Source organism: Chionomys nivalis, chromosome 11 (assembly GCF_950005125.1).
Source record: "Chionomys nivalis chromosome 11, mChiNiv1.1, whole genome shotgun sequence".
Lineage (NCBI taxonomy): Eukaryota > Metazoa > Chordata > Mammalia > Rodentia > Cricetidae > Chionomys > Chionomys nivalis.
The window spans coordinates 33416257-33444054 of record NC_080096.1 but is presented as its reverse complement, the minus strand read 5'-3'; the positions used below and the strand labels follow the sequence as shown (position 1 = coordinate 33444054).

At 43.6% G+C, this 27798-nt stretch overlaps 1 protein-coding gene and 1 non-coding gene across 2 annotated transcripts in view; both read left to right on the top strand.

The window, feature by feature from the left end:
• The first annotated feature begins 7194 nt into the window (after nucleotides 1-7194).
• Eif2b3 (eukaryotic translation initiation factor 2B subunit gamma) overlaps nucleotides 7195-27798 on the top strand; it is a 65614-nt gene continuing 45010 nt past the window's right edge. The window contains exons 1-3 of the mRNA XM_057783811.1: nucleotides 7195-7244; nucleotides 14989-15146; nucleotides 17908-18053. Of these exons, the coding sequence (XP_057639794.1) occupies nucleotides 14999-15146; nucleotides 17908-18053 (294 nt within the window). The 5' untranslated portion in view covers nucleotides 7195-7244; nucleotides 14989-14998. The remainder of the gene's footprint in view (nucleotides 7245-14988; nucleotides 15147-17907; nucleotides 18054-27798) is intronic.
• On the top strand, nucleotides 16732-16833 carry LOC130884556 (U6 spliceosomal RNA). Its single transcript, XR_009058077.1, has one exon. It is a non-coding gene; the product is annotated as a U6 spliceosomal RNA (small nuclear RNA).

Sequence of the window (27798 nt, the reverse complement as noted above, 5' to 3'; positions counted from 1 at the left end):
TGTAGGCATCCAAGGAGGTGCTGGAAGAGGGCGTCGGATCCCTTAGAGCTGAAGCTACAGGCATTTGTGAGCCGCCTGATACAGGGGCTAGGTGCTAAACTCAGGTCCTCTGGACGAGCTATAATGGCTCTTAATTCTGCAGCCCCTGAATGTCATCCTTTGTATGTTCCTTCTGATTAGATGGAGAAACACTTCCTCCAACCCCAACTTGTTTTGTTTCTGAGACAGGGTCTTGCTGTGTAACCTTGACTGGCCTGGTCTGAAACTCCTTATGGAGACCAGGTTGACCACAGACTTGCAGCAATACTGCCTCTGCCACCCAAATGCTGAGATTTCGGACACCCACTGCCACACCCAGTCTAAAGAACCCTTTAATGTGAAGGGTTTTCTGCCATTGCCTGCTCTGGGACATCCTGTGTGCTGCAACTGCTTTCCTCTTTAGCGGCGGTGCGATCGCCCTCACTAAGCTGCTGTGGCTACAAATGTGTGCTGACAACAGGGTCAACACACATGATCAGCCACTCATGAGCTTTCAGTTTTATTTTATTTCTAGGGTTATCATTTTTCTCTTTGCTGCACTTTCTTGACCGGTTTGTTCTCTCTCTTGCCTTGTGTACACTTTAGTCCCAGCACTCAGGAGGCAGAGGCAGGTGAATCTCTTGAGTTCAAGGCCAGCCTGGTCTACAGAGTGAGTTTCAGGACAGCCATAAAAAAAAAAAAAAGAGAGAGAGAAAGAAACAATATCCAAAAATGATTTTCACATATATCCAAAAATGATTTTCACATTTCTCGTTGCTTATATGGAGGGGAGGGGAGAATTTTTAGATGTTTGGTAATGTGTTATTTTTCATAATATAAACTGCTCCCATTTTCTCCTAAATTTATTAGCTAGAAACTCATGGAGGCTGAGCTGAAAGTGCTCACCACCAAGCCCAAAGACCTAAGTTCAATCCCCCAAAACCCATAAGGTGGAAGGAGAGAAGCAACTCCTGCATGCTGCACTCGTGTACATGTATACGCACCTACATTCATACATATAAATACATGTTTACAAAACAGTTTTGGGGGGCTGTAGAGATGGCTCAGTGGTTAAGAGCACTGACTGCTCTTCCAGAGGTCCTGAGTTCAATTCCCAGCAACCACATGGTGACTCAGAGCCATCTATAATGAGATCTGGAGTCCTCTTCTGGCATGCAGTCATACATGGAAGGAATGCTGTCTACATAATAAATAAATCTTTAAAAAAACAGTTTTGGGGAGCTGGAGAGATGGCTCAGAGGTTAAGAGTCTTCCAGAAGTTCTGAGTTCAATTCCCAGCAACTACATGGTGGCTCATACCCATCTGTAATGAGATCTGGTGCTCAAAACACTGTATACATAATAAACAAATCTTTTTTTAAAAAAAAAAAAAAAACTTTTTTTTTGAAAAAGAAAAGTCATAGAGGTACTGGAGATGGAGCTCGGTGGAACAGGACCTGCTGAACATAAGAAGACCTAGACACATGCTGAGGTTTGATCCCTAGCAACACACACACTATAGAGAGATATTAATGAAACAAGTCCCAATACTCTCTGTGAGGACCAAGAATGAGCTAGTCCCGCACTGGAGAGGCAGAGCGGGGCTCTAACAGGCTTGCTAGCCAGCCAGCCTAGCCTGAGTTAAGAGCTCCAGGTCAAATGAGGAACCTGTCTCAAGGAAAACAGCTTCTAAAGATCTACACCTGCAGTCTACCTCTGACCGCCACTCATGGTATACACATATACCTGCGGTCTGCCGCTGACTGTCACACATGGTACACACAAATACCTCACATCACCCCAAAAGTGTCAGTGTGGTCTTCCTGCCCAACTCATTCCCCCCACAATGTCAACTTTTAATAACCTCACTTTAGTCATTATTGTTTTTTTTAAATATTTATTTATTATGTATACAATATTTATTTATGTATTATGTAGAGAGCTGCGTAGAGTCACACCTGGCTCCCACCCTCCGCGATCCCGAAAGCGAGTGCTCTCTGTGATAATCAACTCCTAATATCAACTAGGCCTGACTTATGCTATTATCATGCAATGACTGTCAGCTGCTTGCGTATGCGGGGACCTATGGGCAGTGCCCACCTGGCAATCTGGGGTTGGCGGCCCAAGCCTACTTAAGGGCTGGGAGAGGTTTGCCCATGGGAGAGAGAGGGGAGAGAGAGAAAGAGGAGAAAGATTGCTGTGAATAAAGTCCTGGAATAAACTGCTTAGCAAGAAGAGCTCCGGTGTTGCGCGTCTTCCTTGCTGGCCGAGGGGGACTGCGACATATTCTGTCTGTGTGCATGCCTGCAGGCCAGAAGAGGGCACCAGACCCCATTACAGATGGTTGTGAGTCACCAAGTGATTGCTGGGAATTGAACTCAGGACCTTTGGAAGAGCAGGCAATGCTCTTAACCTCTGAGCCATCTCTCCAGCTCTAGTCATTATTGTTTAAACTATAATTTAGGCTGCTAACCCTGCTAGAATGTCAAGCCCTTATTTTTTCAGGTATATCACAGAGCATGAAATTGTTGGGAAGGAGACTGATGTGGGGAATGATCCCAAGCAAGCATCAGCTATAGGCACCGAGTAACTGGTTGTTGAATGAATAAACAAAACATGACCTCAAATTGATCACCAACGTCTACATTCTTGACTTTTTTTTTTTGTCTTTTGAGGCAGGGTTTCTCTGTATAGCTTTGGAGCCTATCCTGGAACTTGCTTTGTGGACCAGGCTAACCTCGAACTCACAGAGATCCGCCTGCCTCTGCTTCCTGAGTGCAGGGGGGTTAAAGAGTGTCCCACCACTGCTGGCTCTTCTTTGACCTTCAAAGTCACCAATGGTGGGAGTTCTTTGTATCTGAAGACGTCCTACTTACTGGAGATTGCTGCCCAGTGTTTTATAACAGCAAACAATGTGACGTCATTTGCTCTCTGATCACCCATGGGTGATCACTAGGATTACATGCAAATCTAAGTTAGAAGTACTTTAGTTCCCACCATTAGTGGCCACAGTAGGTTTTTTCTCATTTTTATCCTTCACTTGGTGCTCTAAAAATAACAATTCCTCACCACACTGACAAGCCCACAGCCAAACAGAAAAGATGATCAGTATGAGGTGGCCAGCAAATTCCCCAAGAGAGCTTCTCCAGCAGACTGTGTGGAGAGTGTCTGTAAGCAGGCCCAACTTTCAGAAGGTTTCTTTTGTGTCTCACCCTGCAGGGGATTTGCCCTTCTTAGCCTACCTCATGCACCTTGGGAAAGCAATGAGATGTCATCACTTGTGAACAAAAAAGTATTATAAGGATCAACTCGTTTCTAACAAGCATTTACAAAGTACCTGCTGTCTACTTGATAGATATTAGTATGCATGAGCCTAGTCACACGAGAATAACATGAGCTGCCTGAGAAGGGATCTTCAGGAGAGAAGTTATCAGTGGCCACCACCAAATGGGATGTTAAAGGAAATTCAGGAGAAAATTCCAACTAATTAAATTGGTCACTGAGGGCTGGAGAGATGGCTCAGAGGTTAAGAGCATTGCCTGCTCTTCCAAAGGTCCTGAGTTCAATTCCCAGCAACCACATGGTGGCTCACAACCATCTGTAATGGGGTCTGGTGCCCTCTTCTGGCCTGTCGGCATACACACATACAGAATATTGTATACATAATAAATAAATAAATATTAAAAAAAAATAAAAATAAATAAATTGGTCACTGAGCACACCTTAGGTCCTGGGAAGAGAAAAACTATAGCCTTTTTCCTTAAAGAATGTGATTAAAGAAAAAAAGAGAGAGAGAGAGAGACCTGAAAAAGCCTGGAGCGATGGCTCAGCAGTTAAGAGCACTGGCTGCTCATCCGGAGGACTCAGGTTCAATTCCCAGCACCCACATGATGGTTCACAATCATCTGTAACTCCAGTTCAGGGGACCCAAAGCCCTCATTTGGCCTCCATGGATACCAGGCATGCATGTGGTACGCAGACATACATTGGCAAAACACTCATACATGAAAAATGGTTTTTGATCCCGACGGTGGTGGCGCACGCCTTTAATCCCAGCACTTGGGAGGCAGAGGCAGGTGGATCTCTGTGAGTTTGAGACCAGCCTGGTCTACAGAGCCAGTTCTAGGACAGGCTCCAAAGCTACAGAAAAACCCTGTTTCAAAAAACAGAGAGAGAGAGAGAGAGAGAGAGAGAGAGAGAGAGAGAGAGAGAGAGAGAGAGAGAGAGAGAGAGAGAGAAATGGCTTTTGGAGACAGGATTTCTCTATACATCCCAGGATGTCCTGGAACTCACTCTGTATCAAGGCTGGCATTGAACTCAGGTATCTGACTGCCTCTGCCTCCCCAGTGCTGGGATCAAAGGCGTGCACCACCATGCCCAGCTAAAGAAATAATCAGAGAAGAAGAGGAGGAAGAGGAAGAAGACATGAAGAAGGCTGTAGTATTTTGTGGCGAGTATCAAAGTACCAGGTACCCTAGATCCAGGAGGGAAAAATCCATAATGTAACAGGGTTTTGTGTTGTGACAGGCTCTCACGCTGTAGTCCAGCTTAGCCTGGAACTCATCATGTAATCCAGACCGGCCTAGGACTTGTAGCTTTTCTGCCTCCGTTTCCTGAAAGCTGGGACTACAGTTATCAGCCACCACTTAGCAGCTCTTAGAACCCTTCCCAGGGAGCTTTTAGGGATGTGTTAGGACACAACTGCTTTTGAGAGAACAGCAAGACATCGTCTGCCTTTCCATCACACCGACGTTTGCACTGGGGGCACAAACACAATGGTGGGTGATTATTTAGCATCAATCAAAGCAGTGGCCCCACACTCTCCTCATGATCACCGTATTCTTCACTGCCAAATCAAACGCTCATACAAATAACCTAAAATTATTTTTTTCTTTTATTTATTTATTTATTTATTTATTTATTTATTTTTTTGTTTTTCGAGACAGGGTTTCTCTGTGGTTTTGGAGCCTGTCCTGGAACTAGCTCTTGTAGACCAGGCTGGTCTCGAACTCACAGAGATCCGCCTGCCTCTGCCTCCCAAGTGCTGGAATTAAAGGCGTGCGCCACCACCGCCCGGCTAAAATTATTTTTTGAGACAGGGTTTCTTCGTGTAGCCCTGGCTGCCCTGTAAATCAAAAACAACAAAAATATTTTATTTATTCTTCTCTTATATATTACATCCTGACTGCAATTTCTCCTCCTCCTCCTCCTCCTCCTCCTCCTCCTCCTCCTCCTCTTCCTCATCCTCCTCCCAGTCCTTCCCTCTCCCCCAGATCTATACTCTTCCTCCTCTGTTTCCCTTCAAAAAAGAGCAGGTGCCCCAGGGATGTCACTGGAACATGGCATAACAGGTTACAATAAGACTAGGTACAAACCCTCATACCAAGGCTGGCCGAGGCAACCCAGAAGGAAAAGGTCCCAAGAGCAGGCAAGAGTCAGTGACAGTGCATGCAAATATGTGTACAAGTCCTTGCTGGTACTGGAGGAGACCAAAAGAGCTCATAGGATCCCTGGAACTGGAGTTACAAATGGTTGTGGGTCACCTTATGGATGCTGGGAACCAAAATCAAGTCCTCTGCAAGAACACTAAGTGTCCTTACCCGTGTGCCATCTCTCAAGCCCCATGTGGACTGTATTCTTGTGACCTCTCTAGCACCTACAAGCCTTCCACCCCCTCTTCTGCAGGTTTTCCCCCAACTGAAAATTTTCAAATAAATATTTTAATTTGTTAATTTTATTACATCTTGGCCCTTAAGTACACGCCTTTTTACTGTTCTATGTGGTGAAACTGGATATGTGTGTGCATGTACATGTGTAGGTATGTGTGTGCATGTGTGTATGTGTGTGTGCATTGCGTGTGTGTATGTGTGTGCGGGTAACTTCTGTGCATACCAAAGGGACAGGACAGTTAGCTCCAAGAAAAGTCCTTACACGATTGTTTGAGTCACAGCTGAAATGACTGCTTTGCCCTCACAGAATATTATTGTTTACTCGAAATGAAAAGGTGACTAACAATTTACAAAAATAAAACCAGCCACTTCCAGAAAATCCACCAATAAGATTGTTGCCAATGATAATAGTTGAGCTTTTCAGAAACAGAACTTCAGAAAGCTTGTGTCTCTCCTCGTAAACTTGCCAGCCTTCCAATATTTAAGGCTGTTTCTAATCAGACCAGCGGTAACGTTAACACACGTGACTTTTTCAATATTGTGAAAATAAGTCAGCTTTGGGAAAATCTGCATTGCTCGGGAAACTAATAGTTTACAAACAGTATATCAAGTTGGAAAATCATGTGGGTGAAATGTTGACCCCAAGTACAAGCAGCGTTCGGAGGTCTGGTGGCAAGTCTGTCCTTCCAGCTAGGCAGGAGGTCACAAGCTTCAGAACACCCTGGGCTACTTAAACTCTTCCTAGTAAGACATAAAGGATGGCCAGCTGGGGTCGCTCACACTTTTAATCCTAGCCTTCTCAAATAAATATACAAATAAATGCAGAGAAGAGGCTGGTAACCGGCTCAGCAGGCAAAGGAACTTGCTTGGCAATCTGAACCTGAATCCTGGAACCCACACAATGGAAGCAGAGAACCCTGACTCCTCCACACAAGTGTCATGGTGAGGGGCTGGGAATGCAGCTCAGCGGCAGTGTTAGTCTACCGTGCATAAGGCTCTGGGTTCAAATCCCAGCAGCACATTAAAAAGGGGTGTGTGTGAAAACAATTAACTCTTTGGCCAGGCGGTGGTGGCGGTACTCCAGGGGCAAAAGCAAGTGTATCTCTGTGAGTTCGAGGCCAGCCTGGTCTACAAAGAGAAATCCTGTCTCGAAAAAACAAAACAACAAAATAGGAAAAAACAAAACACTTGACAACCAAAATTTGCAGCACCCTTGGGTCAGGGATACAGAATGGCGACTCCCAAACGGAAGAGACTGGAGGGGACACTCAATGAGCACTGGTCACTTATAAATGAACGAAAGGGCAGTAACACAGACATCCCATTCCACGGCTCGTGGGCCGCCTTGGCCGCCGGGTCTCCGCCACGCCCGGCACCGCCAAGAGCAGGAGCGTCTTTGCTCCCCGCCATCTATCACTCGGCGCTCGTCCCTCCTTCCTGAGTCGGCCCTGCGCGTCCCATCGAACTGCTCGGCCACCGCGCGCCTGCGCCATCGGCCTGTCAGGCAGAGGCGGCGTGGGGAGCGCTGGGAGCGGCCGCGGCGTGCGGGGAGCTGAGGTAAAGCCGGGGCTTGGACCGAGCCAGGCGGTGCACGAGCTGCCTGAGCAGGGGGAGCGGCGCGCGGGTGCAGGAGAGCCCGGTTCCTGTGAGGGAGGCGAGCTCGCCCCGCAGGGCCCGAGTGGGCAGACGGGGTACTGAGCCCCGAAATCGCCAGCCCTGCTGAATCCGGCCGTGGAGCCATGTGTCCCAAATGGGAGACTGGAGAATCCAAGCCAACCACCTTGTGCAACAGATGGAAAAACTGGGAAGGTTCTGCTCGAAGTCACACCGAGGGAGCATCGGACCCCCGTGGTGCCGTGCTGACATTTCCCCGGTCCTGTTTATTCTTCCCACATTTATTTGGGCTCAGATGGAGGGCCCCCTACTCTCAGCGCTCAAAGGTTTGGCAGACCAATTACGATGCAGGGGTCGATCTTACCGTTTAGGACCGGAGAAGGCGACTTGTGCTGTGTGGAAGGCATGCTTGATGCTGTAAACGCCTCCTGTAAAACTTGGAGACTGTTGAGACTTCTCGTCTTGATATCGGGAGTCATGATGGTAATATTGAGACTTTGGGCTCAGCTTAGTATTATGATTAGTTAGGTTCACAATTATTCTTGTTTCTTGGGTTGCATTTTTTTTTTTTTAACCAGAGCTTGAGAACAGGAACTCGAGATTCTAACCACCTGGGTTCTACATGCCTTTCTTGTTTTGTACACATTTGAGCTTAACTCTAATGGACTGTTGTGAGACCACAGGCGCTCAACCCACAAATAGTTACCTGGCATCTGACTGGGAGTATTCTGTCAACACAGTCCCCAACTCAAGGAACTTTTTTTCGAGACAGGAACTCACTTTCTAGACCAGGCTGGCCTCGAACTCACAGAAATTCACCTGCCTCTGCCTTTCAAGTGCTGGGATTTAAGGCGTGCGGCAAAGCCCAGCCAATGAACTCACTCTTAATAGGCATTTAAATGAATGCCTGCAAAGAAGCCTATAAAGGCTGATGCAAACTGTACATAGCATAGCAGAAACAGCTAGAGAAAGATGTCCCATCACTGGGGTGGTAAGAGTTAGTTGTGGCTTAGTACTGTGCAAGATGAGTCTCTAGCTGAGTCTTACAGTTTTCTTAGTTGATTACCAGGCCCGGGAGAAAACCAGCCTGGGAAGCAGGAGTAGCCCTGAACCTGCAGTTCTGGCTACTAAGATCACTTGTACCTTGGAGATTAAAGCACACTTTATTTATTTATTTATTTTTCAGGATGGAATTGGGAGGTTTGTCTGGTCATGGCAAAGCAGTCAACCCCGAGTTTATTTCAGAGCTTGCTTATATACTTATATAAAACCAAAACAAACACAACACAGATGGTCAGTCGGTATCTAGCCACAAGACCATTGCTGTCCTTGAGTGAGCAGCCTCCTCTCCATCATGTCCTTGCTGTTCAGAAGCAGCCTTACTTGCTATCTTGATGTTTCTGAGGTTTATCTTCAGCAGTGTACTGTCTACTAGATAGAGTGTTCTTTTCTCTCAGGCTAAATCAGAAGTCTCTCATAGCCCTCAAGGTTATAAAAAAAAGTAGAGCAGGCAAGCTTGGACTCAATGGACTTCTTTAAGTCAAAAATGACTCCAGATAAAAACTGAGTCCCACGTGGGCTCCTACAGTGCATTGGTGTTTTGCCTCCGTGTATATACGCCTGTGGAGAATGTCAGATTTCAGAACTGGAGTTACAGATAGTTGTTAGCTGCCATGTGGTTGCTGTGGAATTGAACCCTGGTCCTTGGAAGAACAGCCAACCACTTAACCACTGAACCATCTCTCCAGCCTCACTTGTTCCTATTTTTTTATTGATATTTACTGAGCTCTACATTTTTCTCTGCTCCCCTCCCTGCCTCTCCCCTTCTCCCTTCAATCTTCCCCCAAGGTCCCCATACTCAGGAGATCTTGTCTTTTTCTACTTTCTACTTCCCATGTAGATTAGATCTATGTAAGTCTTTCTTAGTGTCTGTATTGTTGTCTAAATTCTCTGGGGTTGTGGTTTGTAGGCTCGCTTTCTTTGCTTTATATTTAAAAACCACCTATGAGTGAGTACATATGATAATTGTCTTTCTGTGTCTGGGTTACCTCACTCAAAATAATGTTTTCTAGCTCCATCCATTTTTCTGCAAAATTTAAGCTGTTGTTATTTTTTTCTGCTGTGTAATACTCCACTGTGTAAATGTACCACATTTTCCTTATCCATTCTTCGATCGAGGGGCATTTAGGTTGTTTCCAGGATCTGGCTATGACAAACAAAGCTGCTATGAACATGGTTGAGCACATGTCCTTGTGGCACAATTGAGCATCCTTTGGATATATACCCAAAAGTGGTATTACTGGGTCTTGAGGAAAGTTGTTTCCTAATTTTCTGAGAAATCACCACACTGACATCCAAAGGGGCTGTACCAGCTTGCATTCCCTCCAGCAGTGCAGAAGTGTTCCCTTTTCCCCACAACCTCTCCAGCATAAGTTGTCATCAGTGCTTTTTATCTTGGCCATTCTTACAAGTATAAGATGGAATCTCAGAGTTGTTTTGATTTGCATTTCTCTGATGACCAAGGATGTTGAACATTTCCTTAAGTGTCTTTCAGTCATTTTAGATTCCTCTGTTGAGAGTTCTCTGTTTAGGTTTGTACTCCATTTTTTTTATTGGATTATGTGTTCTTTTGGTGTCCAATTTTTTGAGTTCTTTGTATATTTTGGAGATCAGACCTCTGTCTGATGTGGGATTAGTGAAGATCTTTTCCCATTCTGTAGGCTGTCGTTTTGTCTTGTTGACTGTGTCCTTTGCTTTACAGAAGCTTTTCAGTTTCAGGAGGTCTCATTTATTAATTGTTTCTCTCAGTCTGTGCTGCTGGGGTTCTATTTAGGAAGTGGTTCCCTGTGCCAATGCATTCAGGTGTACTTCCCACTTTCTCTTCTATCAGGTTCAGCGTGGCTGGCTTTATGTTGAGGTCTTTGATCTGTTTGGACTTGAGTTTTGGTGATAGATATGGGTCTATTTTCATTTTTCTACATGTTGATACCCAGTTATGCCAGCACCACTTGTTAAATATGCTTTCTTTTTTCCATTTGATATTTTTTGCTTCTTTTTTTGTTTTGTTTTGTTTTTGTTTTTTTGTTTTTCGAGACAGGGTTTCTCTGTGGTTTTGGAGCCTATCCTGGAGCTAGCTCTTGTAGACCAGGCTGGTCTCGAACTCACAGAGATCCGCCTGCCTCTGCCTCCCAAGTGCTGGGATTAAAGGCGTGCGCCACCACCGCCTGGCTTATTTTTTGCTTCTTTATCAAAGATCAGGTGTTCGAAGATGTGTGGATTGATATCCAGGTCTTCTATTCAGTTCCATTGGTCCTCCTGTCTGTTCTTATGCCAATACCAGGCTGTTTTCAGTACTGTAGCTCTGTAGTAGAGTTTGAAGTCAGGATTGTGATGCCTCCAGAAGTTCTTTTATTGTCCAGGATTGTTTTAGCTATCTTGGGTTTTTTGCTTTTGCAAATGAAGTTGAGTACCATTCTTTTGTGGTCTTTGAAATATTTTGCTGGGATTTTGATGGGCATTGCGTTGAATCTGTAGATTGCTTTTTGGTAAGATTGCCATTTTTACTATGTTAATTCTGCCTACCCAAGAACATGGGATATCTTTCCACTTTCTAGGGTCTTCTTCAATTTCTTTCTTCAAAGATTTACAGTTCTTCTCATACAAGTCTTCCACTTGTTTGGTTAGAGTTACTCCGAGATATTTCATGCTATTTGTGGCTATTGTGAAGGGTGTTGATTCTCTGATTTCTTCCCCAGCCCTTTTATCATCTGTGTACAGGAGGGCTACTGATTTTTTGAGTTAATCTTGTATCCTTCTACATTGCTGAAAGTGTTTATGAGTTGTAGAAGTTCCTTGGTAGAATTTTTGGGATCGCTTATGTAAACTATCATATCATCAGCAAACAGTGAGAGTTTGACTTCTTATTTTCCAATTTGTATCCTCTTGATCTCCTTTTGGTGTCTTATTGCTCTAGCTAGGACCTCAAGAACTATATTGAATAGGTATGGAGAGAGTGGACAACCTTGTCTTGTTCCTGATTTCAGTGGAATCTCTGTGAGTTTCTCTCCATTTAGTTTTTGTTGGCTGTTGACTTGCTGTATATTGCCTTAATTATGTTTAGGTATGTTTCTTGTATCCCTACTCTCTCCAAGACCTTTATCATGAAGGGATGTTGTATTTTGTCAAATGCTTCTTCGGCATCTAGTGAGATGATCATGTGGTTTTTATTTTTCAGCTTGTTTATATGGTGGATTATGTTGACAGATTTTTGTATGTTGAACCATCCCTGCATCTGTGGGATGAAGCTTGGTCATGGTAGATGATGGTTCTGATGTGTTCTTGGATTCAATTTGCCAGTATTTTATTTAGTATTTTTGCATCAATGTTCGTGAGTGAGATTGGTCTGTAATTCTCTTTCTTAGTGATGTCTTTCTGTGGTTTGGGTATCAGGGTGATTGTAGTCTCATAAAAAGAGTTTGGCAATGTTCCCTCTGTTTCTATTGCGTAGAATAATTTGAGGAGTATTGGTATTAGTTCCTTTTTGAAAGTCTTGTAGAATTCTGAGCTGAAACCATCTGGTCCTGGGCTTTTTTTGGTTGGGAGACTTTTGATGACTGTTTCTATTTCTTCAGCAGTTATAGTCTGTTTAATTTGCTTATCAGGTCTTGATTTATTTTTGGTAAGTGATATTTATCCAGAAAGTTGTCAATTCCCTTTAAGTTTTCCAATTTTGTGGAGTACAGGTTTTCAAAATATGACTTGATGATCCTTTGTATTTCCAATGTGTCTGTTCTTATGTCTCCCTTTTCATTTCTGATTTTGTTAATTTGGATATTCTCTCTCTGCTTTTTGGTTAGTTTGGATAAAAGTTTGTCTATTTTTTTTTTATTTTCTCGAAGAACCAACTCTTGATCTCACTGATTCTTTGTATTGTCTTCTTTGTTTCTATTTTTTTTTTTTTTTTGGTTTTTCAAGACAGAGTTTCTCTGTGGTTTTGGAGCCTGTCCTGGAACTAGCTCTTGTAGACCAGGCTGGTCTCGAACTCACAGAGATCCGCCTGCCTCTGCCTCCCGAGTGCTGGGATTAAAGGCGTGCGCCACCACCGCCCAGCAAGATTTAACCTTTTATAGTGTCCCATATTTCGTGGATATTTTGGGTTAAGCTTTTGTTAGATTTAATGTTTTCTTTAACTGTTTTATCTTCAGCACTTGAGATTCTCTCTTCCAGTTCTTGTATTCTGTTGTTCATACTTGCATTTTTGGTTCCTGCTCTTTTTCTCATCATTTCTGTTTCTATAATTCCTTCGGCTTATGTTTTCTTTATTTTTTCTATCTCAGTTTTTAAGTCCTAAATAGTTTATTTTATATGTTTTGAGTTCTTTTTCTTGGTTTTCTTTAAGTGATTTGCTGATGTCTTCCAATTTTTTGTTTGTTTTTTTCCTCCATTTCTTTAAGGTAAATTCTCATTTCATCTTTAAGAATTTGAAACATTTTCTTGAGGTTGTTTTTTAGATCATTTTCTTCTGGTTCATATTTGGTTGTTCAGGTCTTACTTTTGTAGGGTCTTTAGGTTTTACTGGTATTGTATTGCTCTTTGTGGTGTAGCATGTGATCTTACCTTTTCTACTCATCTTTTCCTCTAATAGGTGTGGTTGGGGCTGTCTGAGATTCTGTTGAATAATCTTCTAGGTGCCAGCGAATCCAAAGCTCAGATGGTTTTCCTTGTGGTACAGTCATTGTCACAGTTCTAGTTACCCATTGGTTATTCCTGTTCCTGGGGGTAGCTCAGTGCTCCTGTGCTTTGGTCTCCTCCTTTGGAGTTTGCTGTCTCAGGCCTACTTTGGCCTCAGCTGCTGCTTTTGATCTGTTTTTGTAAATCTTGGTCTGGATCTCCTCTTGCAGAAGTCACTAGCTTGGAGTTAGATCTGTTCTGGTGGCTATTGCTGACTCTGGATCTGGTCGCTGGTTCAATCCTGATCTGCCCATTTCCTGGGACTGGGTTTGCTCCCGGCCTCTGCTCCCTCTGCTCCTGGTGGAGCTTGTTCTCTCTGTGTCTTAGGTAACTGAGTCAGGTCGTTGGCTCAGTCCTGGTCTACCAGAGTCCCAGGACTGGGTTGGCTCCCAGGGCTGGATTTGCCCCTGGCTTCTGCTCCTGGTGGAGCTCGTCTTCCCCGCCTCTCTGTCCTAGGAGTCTCATTCAGTTCCACTCCTGTGCAATTTGTTGCCCAAGGTAGAGTTCCTTGCCTCGGGGCAACTTAGCTTAGGTTACTGGTTTTGACCTATTTCTGTGGATCCTAGTCTGGATTCCCTCCTGCAGAAGTCCCTGGGTTGGAGTTGGACCTGGAAAGGTTTCTGGTTCTGGTCTACTGCCTGGGAGGTTCCAGGCTTGGTGCCCAGAGGACCTGCTTACTTCCTCAAGGGTCTCAGACAACACCTGCAGGGGTTCCAGGTTCCTGCCTATTCCCTTTGATGTCCCAAACCAATGCCCAAACCCACAGAGGACCTGGCTCTGGCCTACTCTCTCTGAGTTCCCAGACTTGTGCCGGGCCCGCCGAGATCTCTGTTTCCTGCCTATTCCCTCAGAGGACCCAGATTCACTCATGCCCAAGCTGACAGAGGTCCTGGCTCTGGCCTAGTACCTGGGAGGTCCTAGACTCTCACCCAGACCCACCGGGGTCTACTCCCTTTAAGGTCCTGGATTCACCACATCCGGACCCTCAGCAGTCTCTGGCTCTAGCTAACTAGCTCAGCGGTTACTTCCTGTTCTGGTGGCGATCATTGACTCTCGATCTGGTCGCTCGGTCAATCCTGATCCGCTTGTGTCCCAGGACTGGGTTTGCTCCTGGTTTCTGCTCCTCTAAGATTTACTTTTTTATTATGTATGCAGTGTTCTGCTTGCATTGCTGGCCAGAAGACACCAGAACGCATTATAGATGGTTGTGAGTCACCATGTGGTTGCTGGGAATTGAACTCAGAACCTCTAGAAGAAAACCAGTGCTCTTAACCTCTTAGCCATCTCTCCAGCCCCCCAAAGCTTGTGTTTTTCAAACAAGCTCTCACTATATAATTTTGGCTGTCCCTGTGTTACCCAGACTGGCCTTGAACTCATTCAGGTCTGCCTGCCTCTGCCTCCCCAGTGCTGAGATTAAGGGCATACACTACTACCATACACCACTACCACTGGCACTTGAATTTGTCTTTTTTTTTTTTTAATATTTACTTAACTTTATTTTATGTGCATTTGGTATGAAAGTTTCAGATTCCCTGGAACTGGAGTTACAGACAGTTGTGAGCTGTCCTGTGTGTGCTTGAACCCAGGGACTCTGGGAGAGCAGTCCGTGCTCTTAACCACTGAACCATCCCTCCAGCCCCAAACTTGTCTTTTCTTAAACAACTCAAGGGCAAGGGCCAGATAGTTTTGCTTTATATTACTCTGATTTTACTAAGATTGGAGCTAAGACTCGTTTTGGTTAGAGACGATGAGAAAGATGACATTTGAACTGCAGGTAGGGAGTGGTTCCTACTCCAGTAACTAAAACAGGAGGTGATGCATCTGGTCTAAGTGGGAATTCCTCACGTAAATAAGAACAAAACAGGAGGTGATGCATCTGGTCTAAGTGAGAATTCCTCACGTAAATAAGAACAAAACTAGCACTGCATTACCTCTCTTCCCACCCCCATGCTTGCAGTCCTCTGACGATGGAGTTTCAAGCTGTGGTTATGGCCGTTGGTGGGGGATCTCGGATGACAGACTTGACTCCCAGCATTCCCAAGCCTCTGCTTCCAGTTGGAAACAAACCTTTAATTTGGTACCCACTGAACCTGCTTGAGCGCGTTGGATTTGAAGGTGAGCTGTGGCAATGATAGATGCAGTCATAAAACTTGTGTGTTTTATGTGTGTTTGATCCCAATAATTTGTCCGCATTATGAGAGTGAGAGAGAATAGATGATGGCAAACTAGGGCTTAGAGTTTGCTGGAGACTGGATGCTTAAGGTGGGGACCATATGGGAAAAGAATGAAAACATCATGCTAAACGTGGCCGTTAAAGAAGGGGTTCTCCACAGTGATCCAAGATGAGCCCTATAAGGATATCAGAAAGACATGATTGGGCATCTAAATGCCTGCTTGTCAGTACTTGCTGAGACTTTATAATGTGCTGAGTAATATTTTAAGCATGAGAATAGAAGTTTGAAAAGACAGCTCAGGCACTGACTTATAGAACCTTCCTTAAGATCATAGGAGGAGTTTTTTGTCACTTTTCACTTGGATCAGATTAGATGGCTGATGATGGTATTAAATGGGAAGCGGAATATAAGACAGGGAACAGGCTTAAACAAAGATAATGACTTCAGCTTTGGCCACAATGAGTTTGAGGTCTCATTAAGTAGAATGAATTAGAATGCAACACATCAGGGTGCTAGATCCTAGGGCCCAGACTGTTGCAAAAGGGTTCATTCAGCTGTGAGAGTTAGACAGGCCCATAAACATTTCTATGCAGTAGTCTATGTAGACAGAAGTTTCTCTCCAGCCCAGTCACGCAGCATTCTATCCTAAATAAATACACAGAGGTTTATATTAATTATAAACTGTTTGGTCTATTAGCTCAGGCTTATTACTAACTAGCTCTTAGAACTTAAATTCACCCATAATTCTTGTCCACGTTTAGTCATGTGGCTTGGCACCTTTTATCAGTAAGGCATTTTTTTTTTTTCAAGGTTTCTCTGTGGCGTTGGAGCCTGTCCTGGCACTAGCTCTTGTAGACCAGGCTGGCCTCGAACTCACAGAGATCCGCCTGCCTCCCAAGTGCTGGGATTAAAGGCATGCACCACCACTGCCCGGCCTTAGTAAGGCATTCTTATCTTGCTTCCTCTGCCTCTGACTGGTGACTCACTCTCTGCCTTTCTTCTTCCCAGAATTCTCCTAGTCTGGTTGTCCCACCTATACTTCCTGCCTGGCTACTGGCCACTCACCATTTTACTAAACCAATATGAGTGACAAATCTTTACAGTGTACAAGAGTGTTATCACATAGCATTTCCCCGTTTTTTTTTTCAAAACAAGAACCCTGAATCTAATCTCTTTTGTTCAACTTTTTTCCCCAACCTTTATCCAAAACAACTTGTAACCAACGTGCTAAACAAAGACAAACATCCATAATCCCCCTTTTGGAAATGTGGGCATTCTTCCTGCTACTTGGGAGTGCTGGTAATCTTATGGGGACCCAAAGAAAATTTAGGATTATGGTCAAGTCCTAACTAGACTTTTCTGTGAGGCTTGATCATCTCAGCCAGCAGCCTTGAAGCTGTTCTGGATGAAGAACTCAGAGGAAACTGTAACAGAGGTGCTCTGAAATGTTGGATCATCTGGGCTATCTGTTCCCATGGAGATTTTCAGAGGGTCTTCCTCAATCAAACCTTAGTTTTCTTAATCAAGAATGAATCCACAACCTCTCGTTTCCTGGAACGATACACAGAAGATCAGCATGGCCTCTGCACAAGGCTGTCAAGCAAATTTATGAAGCATTCCATTTTTTTTTCCCCTCCTTCTGCCTTCCAGCACCTCTGGAAGTATGGATTTTGTAAGGCTAGCTGTTATTTTGTGAATTTGTTGTTACCGTTTTCCCATGGAGCAAAGGTATTGGAGGCGGAGATAAAGAGCATTGCAGTTGCTCCAGCTCCCTCCCTCCATAGCCTTCACTGTCTGCTTTTCCTGTAACTCAGGCTTTGGTCTTAGGCATTGCTGCAGGAAAGGAAAGAGGGGAAAGGGGTTGCACAGATAGACCTCAGCCAAATTGGCTGGCTTCTTAGGAGTCATTTTCTTTCTTCCCTTTGAAGGGGAAACAGCTTTTTGCCCTGGTAAATTTAAAACTCCCCAACTCTAGAGCGGTGCCAGTTCTGGATAAGTGCCACTGCATCCCAGAATGCTCAGAGGGCCGAGCTTCTTAACCCTGAAGATGAAGTTCACTGTTGGCCACTGCCAAGTCTGACTGGTGCTTTAAGGATATTGGTGCATCATGTAGGAGCTGTATTATTAGCCCATTCAACCTGTAATTGGTGATATTTTCCTATCATTTTAAGAGACTAAATATGTAGTGGGGGGGCAGGTGTAAATAAATACTTGCACAATTTTAAATATCACAATTAAATGTAAGCTGGTTTTCCACAAAAAAACCCATACATTAAAAAGGGTCAGTAATATTAGCAGTTATAATTTTTTTTTTTTTTTTTTTTTTTTTTGGTTTTTCGAGACAGGGTTTCTCTGTGGTTTTGGAGCCTGTCCTGGAACTAACTCTTGTAGACCAGGCTGGTCTCGAACTCACAGAGATCCGCCTGCCTCTGCCTCCCGAGTGCTGGGATTAAAGGCGTGCGCCACCACCGCCCGGCAGCAGTTATAATTTTTGTTTTGACTTTGAGACAAGTTCTTAGTCATGCTGGTCTTGAACCTGATGTGCAGACGAAGCTGGCCTTGTTCCTGATTCTCCTGGCTCCACCTCCAGAGTGTCGGATTGTGGGTCTGTGCTGCCACAACAGAGCACATCTGACTGAACGATCGAAATTGTTGCAGTGAATGAATTTCTGCGTTTGTCTGTTATTTCTTTCATCCTGTAGAAGTCATTGTAATTACAACCAAAGATGTCCAAAAGGCTCTCTGCACAGAATTCAAGATGAAGATGAAAGCAGACATCGTATGCATTCCTGATGAGGCTGACATGGGGACCGCAGATTCTCTGCGCCACATATATCCAAAACTTAAGGTAAAAACTATTTCTTGACTTTATTTGTATTGAAGATGAATAATGTATTGTTTGGCAGTGCTTTATAGTTTACAAAAAACAGGGTCCCACTATGTAGCACTGGCTGGCCTAGAACTTGCAGTGTAGATCAGGCTGGCCAAAAACTCACAAGAGCTCTGCCTGCTTCTGCCTCCCGAGTGCTGGGATTAAAGGTGTGTGCCATCATACTTGGCCATAGTTTTTTTTTTTTTTTTAATATTTATTTATTATGTATACAATATTCTGTCTGTGTGTATGCCTGAAGGCCAGAAGAGGGCGCCAGACCTCTTTACAGATGGTTGTGAGCCACCATGTGGTTGCTGGGAATTGAACTCAGGACCTTTGGAAGAGCAGGCAATGCTCTTAACCACTGAGCCATCTCTCCAGCCCCTTGGCCATAGTTTTTAAGACTTAAAAAATAAGCCGGGCGGTGGTGGTGCACGCCTTTAATCCCAGCACTCAGGAGGCAGAGGCAGGAGGATCTCTGTGAGTTTGAGACCAGCCTGGTCTACAAGAGCTAGTTCCGGGACAGGCTCCAAAACCACAGAGAAACCCTGTCTCGAAAAACCAAAAAAAAAAAAAAAAAAAAAAAAAAAAGACTTAAAAAATATACTTTATTCTTATCTGTTTTGAGACAGTTTCATGTAGCTGAGGATGATCTTAAGCTCTGGATTCTCTTGTCTTCACTTCCCAAGTGCTGTGATTACAGGCTTGTACCAACAATCCTAGTTTAATATATTTTCATATCGCATTAATTCATAGTCTGCTTTCCAAGTAATAATATATCCATTTTTGGATATGTTTATAGCCTCACTTTGTAGTCCAGTCTGGACTGGAATTCTCTATGGTCCAGGTTTGTGTTAAATTCATAGTGATCCTCCTGTCTCAGCCTCCCGAATTCAGGGATTGAAGGTATGCACCTGGCTTAAAATAAAATCATTGGCCAGGCAGAAGTGTATCTTTGAGTTAGGAGTCCAATCTGGTCTACAGAGAGTTCTAGGATATCTTAGGGCTATTACACAGAGAAACCCTACCTCAATAAACAACAGTAAGAACAATAACCAAAAGACATAAACAAGCACAGTCAGTGTGTGTGTGTCTGTGTCCATGTGAAAGTCAAAGGAGAGCTCTCTGTTGGGGTCCTCGGTGCTGCCTTAGTGAGGCAGGACTCTCACTTCTGCTGCTGCGCTGCTTCCCTCAGGCTGACAGGCTGGGAGCATCCCTCAAGTGCGCAAGTGTGGGGATTTCTGGCTCCAACCGCCAAACCCAGGTCTGGCTTCTGAGGGTAGCATGTTAACCCCGGTGTCTCCGTAGCGCTGTTCTGCTTTCTTTTGGCATAGATGGTCTTCTTACATTAAGGCTTTCTTCCAAGCCGACATCCTACGGCATCAGCCTCCTGAGGGCTGGAGCCTGTATCACTGTACCCGATTGCCTCACTTTCAAAGTCGCTTATATTCTGTGTTTATTATTAACTGCCCTCTGTCTTTCCAAAAGGAGCACCGTTTCCTATGTGATAATCCTCTCAGGAACCGTCCCTTCCTCCTTCCAGCTGTACCGTGGGCCTGCACAGAACTGCCCTGGGCTGGGCTTTGCGTCTTTCTTAGAATCTCCTCCTCTTTCCTGTGTTACCTGCCCTCGTGCCTAGGTTTCATTCCCACCGTTCTTGGTTTATTCCCTTATTTCTGAGGAACCCAGGTCTTATTGGCTTTAAAAAAAAAAAATACAGAGAAGCCCTGTCTCGAAAAACCAAAAAAAAAAAAAAAAAATACGTGAAAGATTAATGTTCTGAGAATTTTCATGCTCTTGAGTGATGAATTAGACTTTATAGTATTCTGAGTTATATTTTTTTAGAATTTTTTTTTTTTTACACTAAGCACCAATAGTAAAAGAGATTTCCTTGACATCTTCGCCCCTTCCCCAGTCTTCCCTTTCTTTGAGGCCTCCTTTATGCTGGGGCTTCTTACTTCAAACTCGGCCTCACAACAACTTCTGACCAAGTCTGTGACTGTTCTGATCCTTAAAAACCCCAGTGAAGACAGCCAAGCTCATTTTCCAGAATTTTTAGATGATCCAATCCACTAGTTTTCCAACACCAGAATCCTCCACACTGAGGAGGATGTTTCCTTTACCCCACCCCCACCCCATGTACCTCCGTCTCCGGTTTACAGATGGGCAAAGTATGTTTCGGAAATTAGAGCTTCGCCTGGAGTGTGGGGAGGAAGAGTGTGCGTTGGGTGCCAGAGTCTCCGTTGATGCCTTGAGTGACCAAAACATTGAAAATACTATGTCTCTAGGTACAGCCAGGTGGGCATGACTAGTGAAAACTGTGGTTTTACTTAGAGTACAGCGGTGGAGTGGCTTGGAAGCCAGAAGTCAGGCGTGTACCAGGCGCCATCTAGAGGAAATGCTGCCTACATGGGCTTGCTGAGTTAGGAAAGCTTCGTGGCTAACAAATTAGGAAGCTTTACTTCTAATTGCAGAAAGAGTGGGAGTTTGTAATGGTGGAGATGTGAGGAGTGAGAACAGGATAGAGTAACTCCATTTTAACAGTGGAGTTACTATAAAGATTAAATACCAAGGCTATTTTAAACCCATGTTATGGAAAGACTTCCCTCAGAATAACCTTAGACATCTGAAACTTTAACTTTTATACATGTTTTTATTTTTTGGAAATTTACCAGGAGAATATATATCAGTAAAATAACAATACATTTCCCCAAGATGATAACCTAATTACAGTTTGATTTCTTTTTCTCTTGTTTTTTGTTTGTTTGTTTGGTTGGTTGATTGGTTGGTTGGTTGGTTTTAGTTTTTGGGTTTGGGTTGTTTTTTTTTTTATTGTTTGTTTTTGTTTTTTTTTTGGCACAGGGTTTCTCTGTGTAGCCCTGATTGTCCTGGAACTCACAATGTAGACCAGGCAGCCCTTGAACTCAGAGTGCTGGGATTTACGGTGTGTGCCACCACTGCCCAGCTCTCTTCCTTTAAAGACAGGGTCTTGCTATCTAGCCCTGGCTGACCTGGGACTCAATGTGGAGACCAAGCTGGCTTCAAATTTGTGGTGATCCTCCTGTCTCTGACTCCCACATGCTGCAATTTCAGGCATGCACCACCATACCTGGCAAGGTTTAATTTAAAAACAAAAATTAAAAAAAGAAAAAGAACTAAGAACTATTTCAGGGAGAAAGATCCGGCAGGTGGGAAACGGGGCGGGGTGGGGATTGGAAACAACAAAGGCCTGCATTCTGATAACAGCTAATTGTTCATATGTATGAAATTGTGGGGGAGGGGGTAAAAACAACAGAGACATGTATTGTAGTGATAGCTAATTATTCACACGTCTCTGCCTGGAACCTGCCTGAGCACTTCTGAGGATACTTAAGTTTCATATCAGTATGTCTGAGAAAGTAATTTATTACCTTAGAAATTTAATACCTGTTCTTAGAGACTGCCCTGAAGTAGAATTAATTTATTAGCCAATTACGGTCACAAGGATATAAAGTTTATTTTCCACAGGACTAACCAGAGCATTTGTTCTGAAGATCTCAAGAGAGAGTATTCATATCTAGTAATATATCTGGATTTCTAATCCACACAGCCACCTTAAAGAGAGACAACATGAGTTTGCTTAACTGTGGAGAAACTTGACCTTCTCTCTTGAGAGAACTTAAATAACGTACTCCAAAGAACATTCCTGCCTGAGTCTGATCCAAAATTAGACCCTGTCCTTGAGAGGGCTTTGCTTTTGAGTTTTGACTTTTTTTTTTTTTTTTTTTTTGTTTTTTTTTTGTTTTTTCGAGACGGGGTTTCTCTGTAGTTTTGGTGCCTGTCCTGGAACTAGCTCTTGTAGACCAGGCTGGCCTCGATCCCAGAGATCCACCTGCCTCTGCCTCTCGAATGCTGGGATTAAAGGCATGCGCCACCACTGCCCGGTGAGTTTTGACTTTTTAAGACAGGATCTTATCATTGTCCAAGCTAGCCTCTGACTCTCAACCTTAGCCTTCTGAGTGCAGTTCCATGCTGACACTATCCCTGAGTTATACACTTGTACTCAATGCTTCTACTTCCCAAAGTATAAATTTCATTTTAAAATTAGCAGTCTAACTGGGTGGTAGTGACTCATGCCTTTAATCGCAGCACTCAGGAGGCAGAGGCAAGTGGATCTCTGTGAGTTCGAGACTAGCCTAGTTCACAGAGCGAGTTCCAGGACAGGCTCCAAAACTACACAGAGAAACCCTGTCTTGGGGGGAAAAACACAAATTAATTAATGAAAATTAACAGTCTCAAGGTGCACATGCCTTTAATCCCAGGCAGGTTTGCCTCAGAGTTTGAGGCCAGCCTGGTCTACAAAGTGAGTCAGGATAGGCAGGGTTGTTACACAGAGAAACCCTGTCTCATGGGGGAAGAAAACAATTAGCAGTCTCCTAGTAGTATCTAGTAGTGCTATGTAGGATCCTTGTCCTGCATGTGTGCAGCTCTTGTCTCTTCATATCTTTCTCTTCAGTGAAGGGAAGTCTGGTCTTTCATTCCAGTTTGCTCTGTAGCCGAGGGTGTCCTTGAATTCCTGATCCTTCTGCCCCTATCTCCCAAGTGATGGAATTACAGGTGTGTACCACCATACCCACTGGGACTGAGTATTATAGGAGGACTATCCTATGTCTAAGGACACAGGGACAAGAAGCCTGCCAAAGTAGGGTACTGTGCTCAGCACATAAAAACTAAGTGACTCCTTGGACCGTAAGCCGGATCTGCATTTGAGCTTTGGCCTTTCTGAGATCATTGGTCATTAGTGCTGTTCTTGCCATTTAGAAACCAAATTTGGTTATTCCTTAGGTAAGTCTTCTAAGAGTAGGCTAGTGAGGTATATTTAAGACGCTTAAGTAGACCAGATCTATAATAGAGTAGCCTGTGTTTTAATCGTTTACCTTATGTTACGGGTCTCATTGCTTCTCTGAATTTTAAAGTGGCACAGTTGGTGATTCTCTATTTAACCTACACAGAAATTTTTCTGTAGCCAAAGGCAAACCTCGTTTACTCTCTGCCTCAGTTTCACAACTCACAAGGCAGGGATAATGATACCAGCATACTAGTTGTTAGAGGCCTAGTTATTTAAATCCTTTGATGTAAAAGAAGGACTATTGTTATATGTTTTATGAAACAGCAAACATGCTACAACAAAGAATAAAGTATGATGAAATCCCCTGGAAACAGCTTATTAGAAAAATTGAATAAACATTCTATTTTTAGATGTGTAAAAAACTAAACATAAGTTATTCTCACTTGAGCGTTTGATGTCCTTATCAAGTTACAAATCTCTGTCAGTCTTTCCTGGAACCTTTCATTTTGCCCAGGGTTTTGTTTTTGTCAGATCTCTGTCTGTTTGGAAAAGGTAAGTATAATTTGGTCAAGGGAGGATCTGAGAACTTGGTCCTGACTTGTCTACAGACATTTCGTAAGTGGCAGCTTTCTTCTGATGAATGCTTTGGTGGGCTGCAGTTTACCCCTGAGGATCGCTTCTTTGCTACCTCTCTTAGTGAAAATTCCAGGTGTTACCGCGGAGACACACTGGGGTTTTCTTTTTTTTTTCCTTTTTTTTTTTTTTTTTTTGAGACAGGGTTTCTCTGTGGTTTTGGAGTCTGTCCTGGAACTAGTTCTTGTAGACCAGGCTGGTCTCGAACTCACAGAGATCCGCCTGCCTCTGCCTCCCGAGTGCTGGGCTTAAAGGTGAACACCATCACTGTCCAGCATCAGACTGGGATTTTCAGAACCTTTTGATTATGGTTGGTTTGTTTTGTTTTGTTTTGGTCTTTACTTCTCACTTTGCGAGTGTGCAGTAGAACGTTTTCCTTACTTCAGTACTCTCCTAGATCCACGGCTTTGAGTGTTTCCGTCCCGTCATCTCTCATTGCTACTGGATGGAAATCTGATCTGTGGGTGGAGCTGCCATGGCCTGTATTTCATTTGATAAGCCAGAAAACTTTAAAGCTTTGCTTTTAAGCATGATTTCCCTATAGACAGCCCTTTCGTGGAACAAAGGGCTGTAGGGTAGTGGGGACTGACATAGCTAAGGAACTGGACAGAAGGAGTAGATGTCATCACAGATGTCACTGGTGGGAACAAGTATCCTGTTTGACTTAGACATCTGGAAGCTCCTGTGAAGATGGCCTATCTTACTCTGAATCATGAGATGATCCCTGGACCCACATGGTAGAAGGAGAAAAAACAATTCCCACAAGTTATCCTCTCGCCCCATATGCACAACATGACAAATACCCCACTCCACAATAAAATAAATAGAATTTTTAAAAAAATCAGTCAACTCTGAAAAATGTTAAGGATGTTCTGAGTCCTCTAATGTCAGATATTCAGCCAGGATCCAATTATTTCATTGATTTATGAAAATAAGCATGCATATACATGTTATTAGTATGCAAATTTGCATAAACATAAAAATTTAGTAAGTAATATAAATTCATCTTTTTATGCTTAAAGATTACCATTTTATTCTTATTACCATTAAGAATTAATTGTGAGAAAATTGGGGCTAGAGAGATGACTCAGTGGTCAAGAGCACATACTGCCCTTCCAGAGGACCTGGATTCAATTCCCAGCATCCACATGGCAGCTCTCAACCATCTGTAACTCCAGTTCCAGGGAGTCTGATGCTCTCTTCTGCTCTCCATGGGCACCAGGCACACATGTGGTACATACACTTACATACATGTAAGCAATCTCTCATACACATAAAACAATTTTTTAAATAAATAAGTATGGGGAAATTAGAAGTTAACTGAGATGTATAGAGTCTGAGACTGTGCTTGTTAGTCTAGTTGTATGATGTGATTATTTGTTTGGTTTGTTTTTTTATTGTTGTTTTTGTTTTTCAAGACAGAGTTTCTCTATAGCTTTGGAGCCTGTCCTGGAACTTGTTTTGTAGACCAGGCTGGCCTCGAACTCACAGAGAGCCATCTGTCTCTGCCTCCTGAGTCTGGGATCAAAGGTGTGCACCACCGCTGCCCAGCGGTGTTTTTATATGTGTGTTCATTAAGGTGGTTTTTATTTTAAAGATGTTTGAAGACTAGGAAGATTTTGGAACATGGACTAAGGCAGTGCAGTAGAAATAAGGAGGAAAATCAAAGAATTTTAGAAGTGGAGTCTGGGTGGGAGAGAGAGAGTTTCAGTCCTGTATGCCAGCAAGGTGTCTGACTTCAGGCCTGGATAGTAGTGACAGTGTGACTGGGCTAAGAGACACATGAGCAATATTTAGCTCTGAGCCTAAGGATTATATTTTTTTTTTTTGAGACAGGGTCTTATCATGTAGCCCTTGTGGCCTCAAAACCACAGAGATCGGCCTGCCTATGCCTCCTGGGTGCTGGGCTAGAAGGCTTGTGCCGCCACACCCAGCAGTCACTCCTCCCTGCACACCGCCCCAGTCTCAGAATGAACTAGCAGCAGCTGGCCTTTTGCTGTTGGAGACTACAGACTGGGAATTTTTTCCAAACCATTTTCAACCAAAACTAAACCAGTGAGGTCTCTGTTACAGTTAACTGTGGAGTTTATAAAAGCCTACAACTTCTTTTGGAGATTAGATTTGAGTTGGATCACATAGGAAAATGTAAATTGACTGTTTCTAGTCACACCAAGTAGCAATTCCTTAGTTTCATATGGGTGGGGATAGAGTAGAGAGTGGTGATTGGGATCACAGTTACTGTTTGGAAAGTAGGTGAGTAAAAACATGGTCTTTTACCAAGCCCTGACATTTTTTTCCAGGGGGCTATGCTTTTCTTTTTCCTCGGTATAGGAAATCGTTTGCCAGAGTGTATTATCACAGTTGCTGCCAGGAAACGAAGCTATTCCAGTAGTTCTCCTTTCCTCCCTCCTCCATCATCTCCACACAGACAAGCATCCGATTTTCTGTTTAACTTTTGAGTTTTTTTTTCCTAGTTTTACTCAGTGGTTTTGGCTTGATTGAAAATGTTCTTGTAATGAGATATTTCTGGGCTTTGCTGTGGCAGTATAATTGAGTTTTCTGAGCTTGATTTGTTTGCTTTAGTCACCACTAACTGGCAGCAGTTTGTAGTTTGAATTCCTGAGTGTTTTGAATTCTTCTTAAATATTACAGTGGTATTTTCTCTTGGAGACCATGTATGTTGGTATACTGTCAGGCTCACATTTATTGGAGACCATGTATGTTGGTATACTGTCAGGCTCACATTTATTGGAGACCATGTATGTTGGTATACTGTCAACAGGCTCATATTTTTTATCTTCCGAGCTGTGCTTTTTACCCTCACCACTACCCTGGTTTCTTTAGGCACAGTCTTCCAATGAAGCATGAAGACTGTTGGAAGAGAGTAAGTGGGTCTTTGGAGACTCAGTATCTACATAAGAGGCTGTTAGTGTTAGACCAGGACTGATCCTTTGAAATACAAGGCAGTTGAAGGCGGTGTGTTCAGATTAGTTGCATTCCGAATCACAGTTACTTCACGGTCCTAACAGTTCATGTTTATTCATGACTTCTGGTCACACATAATCAGTAGTACTTCTGACTCGTTAGCTTTTCCAGTTTGTTTCTCTTTAGACTTTTCTTTAGGATTTCGAGCTTTTGGATGAGACAGCGGCTCTCTCCTGGAAGTGGCGGAGCAACCACTAAGAGGAGAATGTTTGGCTTGCTGTGATTCCTACCTGTTATATTCACTGCACAGTCATGAGGACTGGAAACCCACTCTGTCAGTGTCCTGGGCCCTGTTTCTCAGACGAGGCCTTGCTTTTCCCACTGAGAACAGATGGCAACCAGACATTGAAGGGAGGGGGTTGTTCCTTGCAATCCTTTGGGAATTTGTATTAATATTGTGTGATAGAACTTTTCCTAGGGAGACACAACACACACACATCTACTCACCTCTGATAGGACTTCCATGACAGAACAAAGTACGATACCACCAAAGTCTGACTTGGTGAGCTAATGAGTTGGGGGGTTTTATTTGTTTGTTTGTTTGGTTGTTTGTTTGTTTGGTTGGTTGGTTGGTTTCTCTGTGTAACAGTCCTGGCTGTCCTGGAACTCGCTTTGCAGACCAGGCTGGCCTCAAACTCACAGAGCTCCACCTGCCTCTGCCTCCCAAGCACTGGGTTTTACTCTTTTTATTAACTTCTGGTTTTACTTACAGGGGTATGAGTAAGGGGTTATTTACAGGAGCAGAAATGATTCAAAGATAGCTATGTCACCGAGGCGCACCCCAAAATGGGTGACAGCCCACAAAAGCTGGGAAGCCTAGAGGCAATTTAACCGGTTGGAAAGTGTCTTTCCGAGTGACCGGTGTAAACAGCTTCCAGGCAGCCGGTCTGGTTTCAGAGTTTCTCTTTGCAGCTTTTTTTCTGGAGTCTTCCTTGTAGCTCAGCTTCCCTTGTCTAAGAGGGACTCTCAGCTTTTATTGTTTACTCTGGCATAGAGGGCCCTAGTGCATCTGTTCTGTTTGGTTGGGGGAGCACGTGACACACAGAAGTCGAGGACAATGACAGCTGTTACACAGCAATTCAGTAGGGGAAAAGTTGTCTAAAAGCAAAGAGAAGTAAGCCTACAGGCCTGCTCACAATTATACAAGACTTGCTCGTTTGGCGTTCACAGTGATGACAGATTTAAACACTTTTGCAGATAAGTCAGCGTTTATTTCCCAAGACAGTTTTGTCACCACTTCAAGGACAGCTGCATCAGAGCCATTTTCTTTAGTTT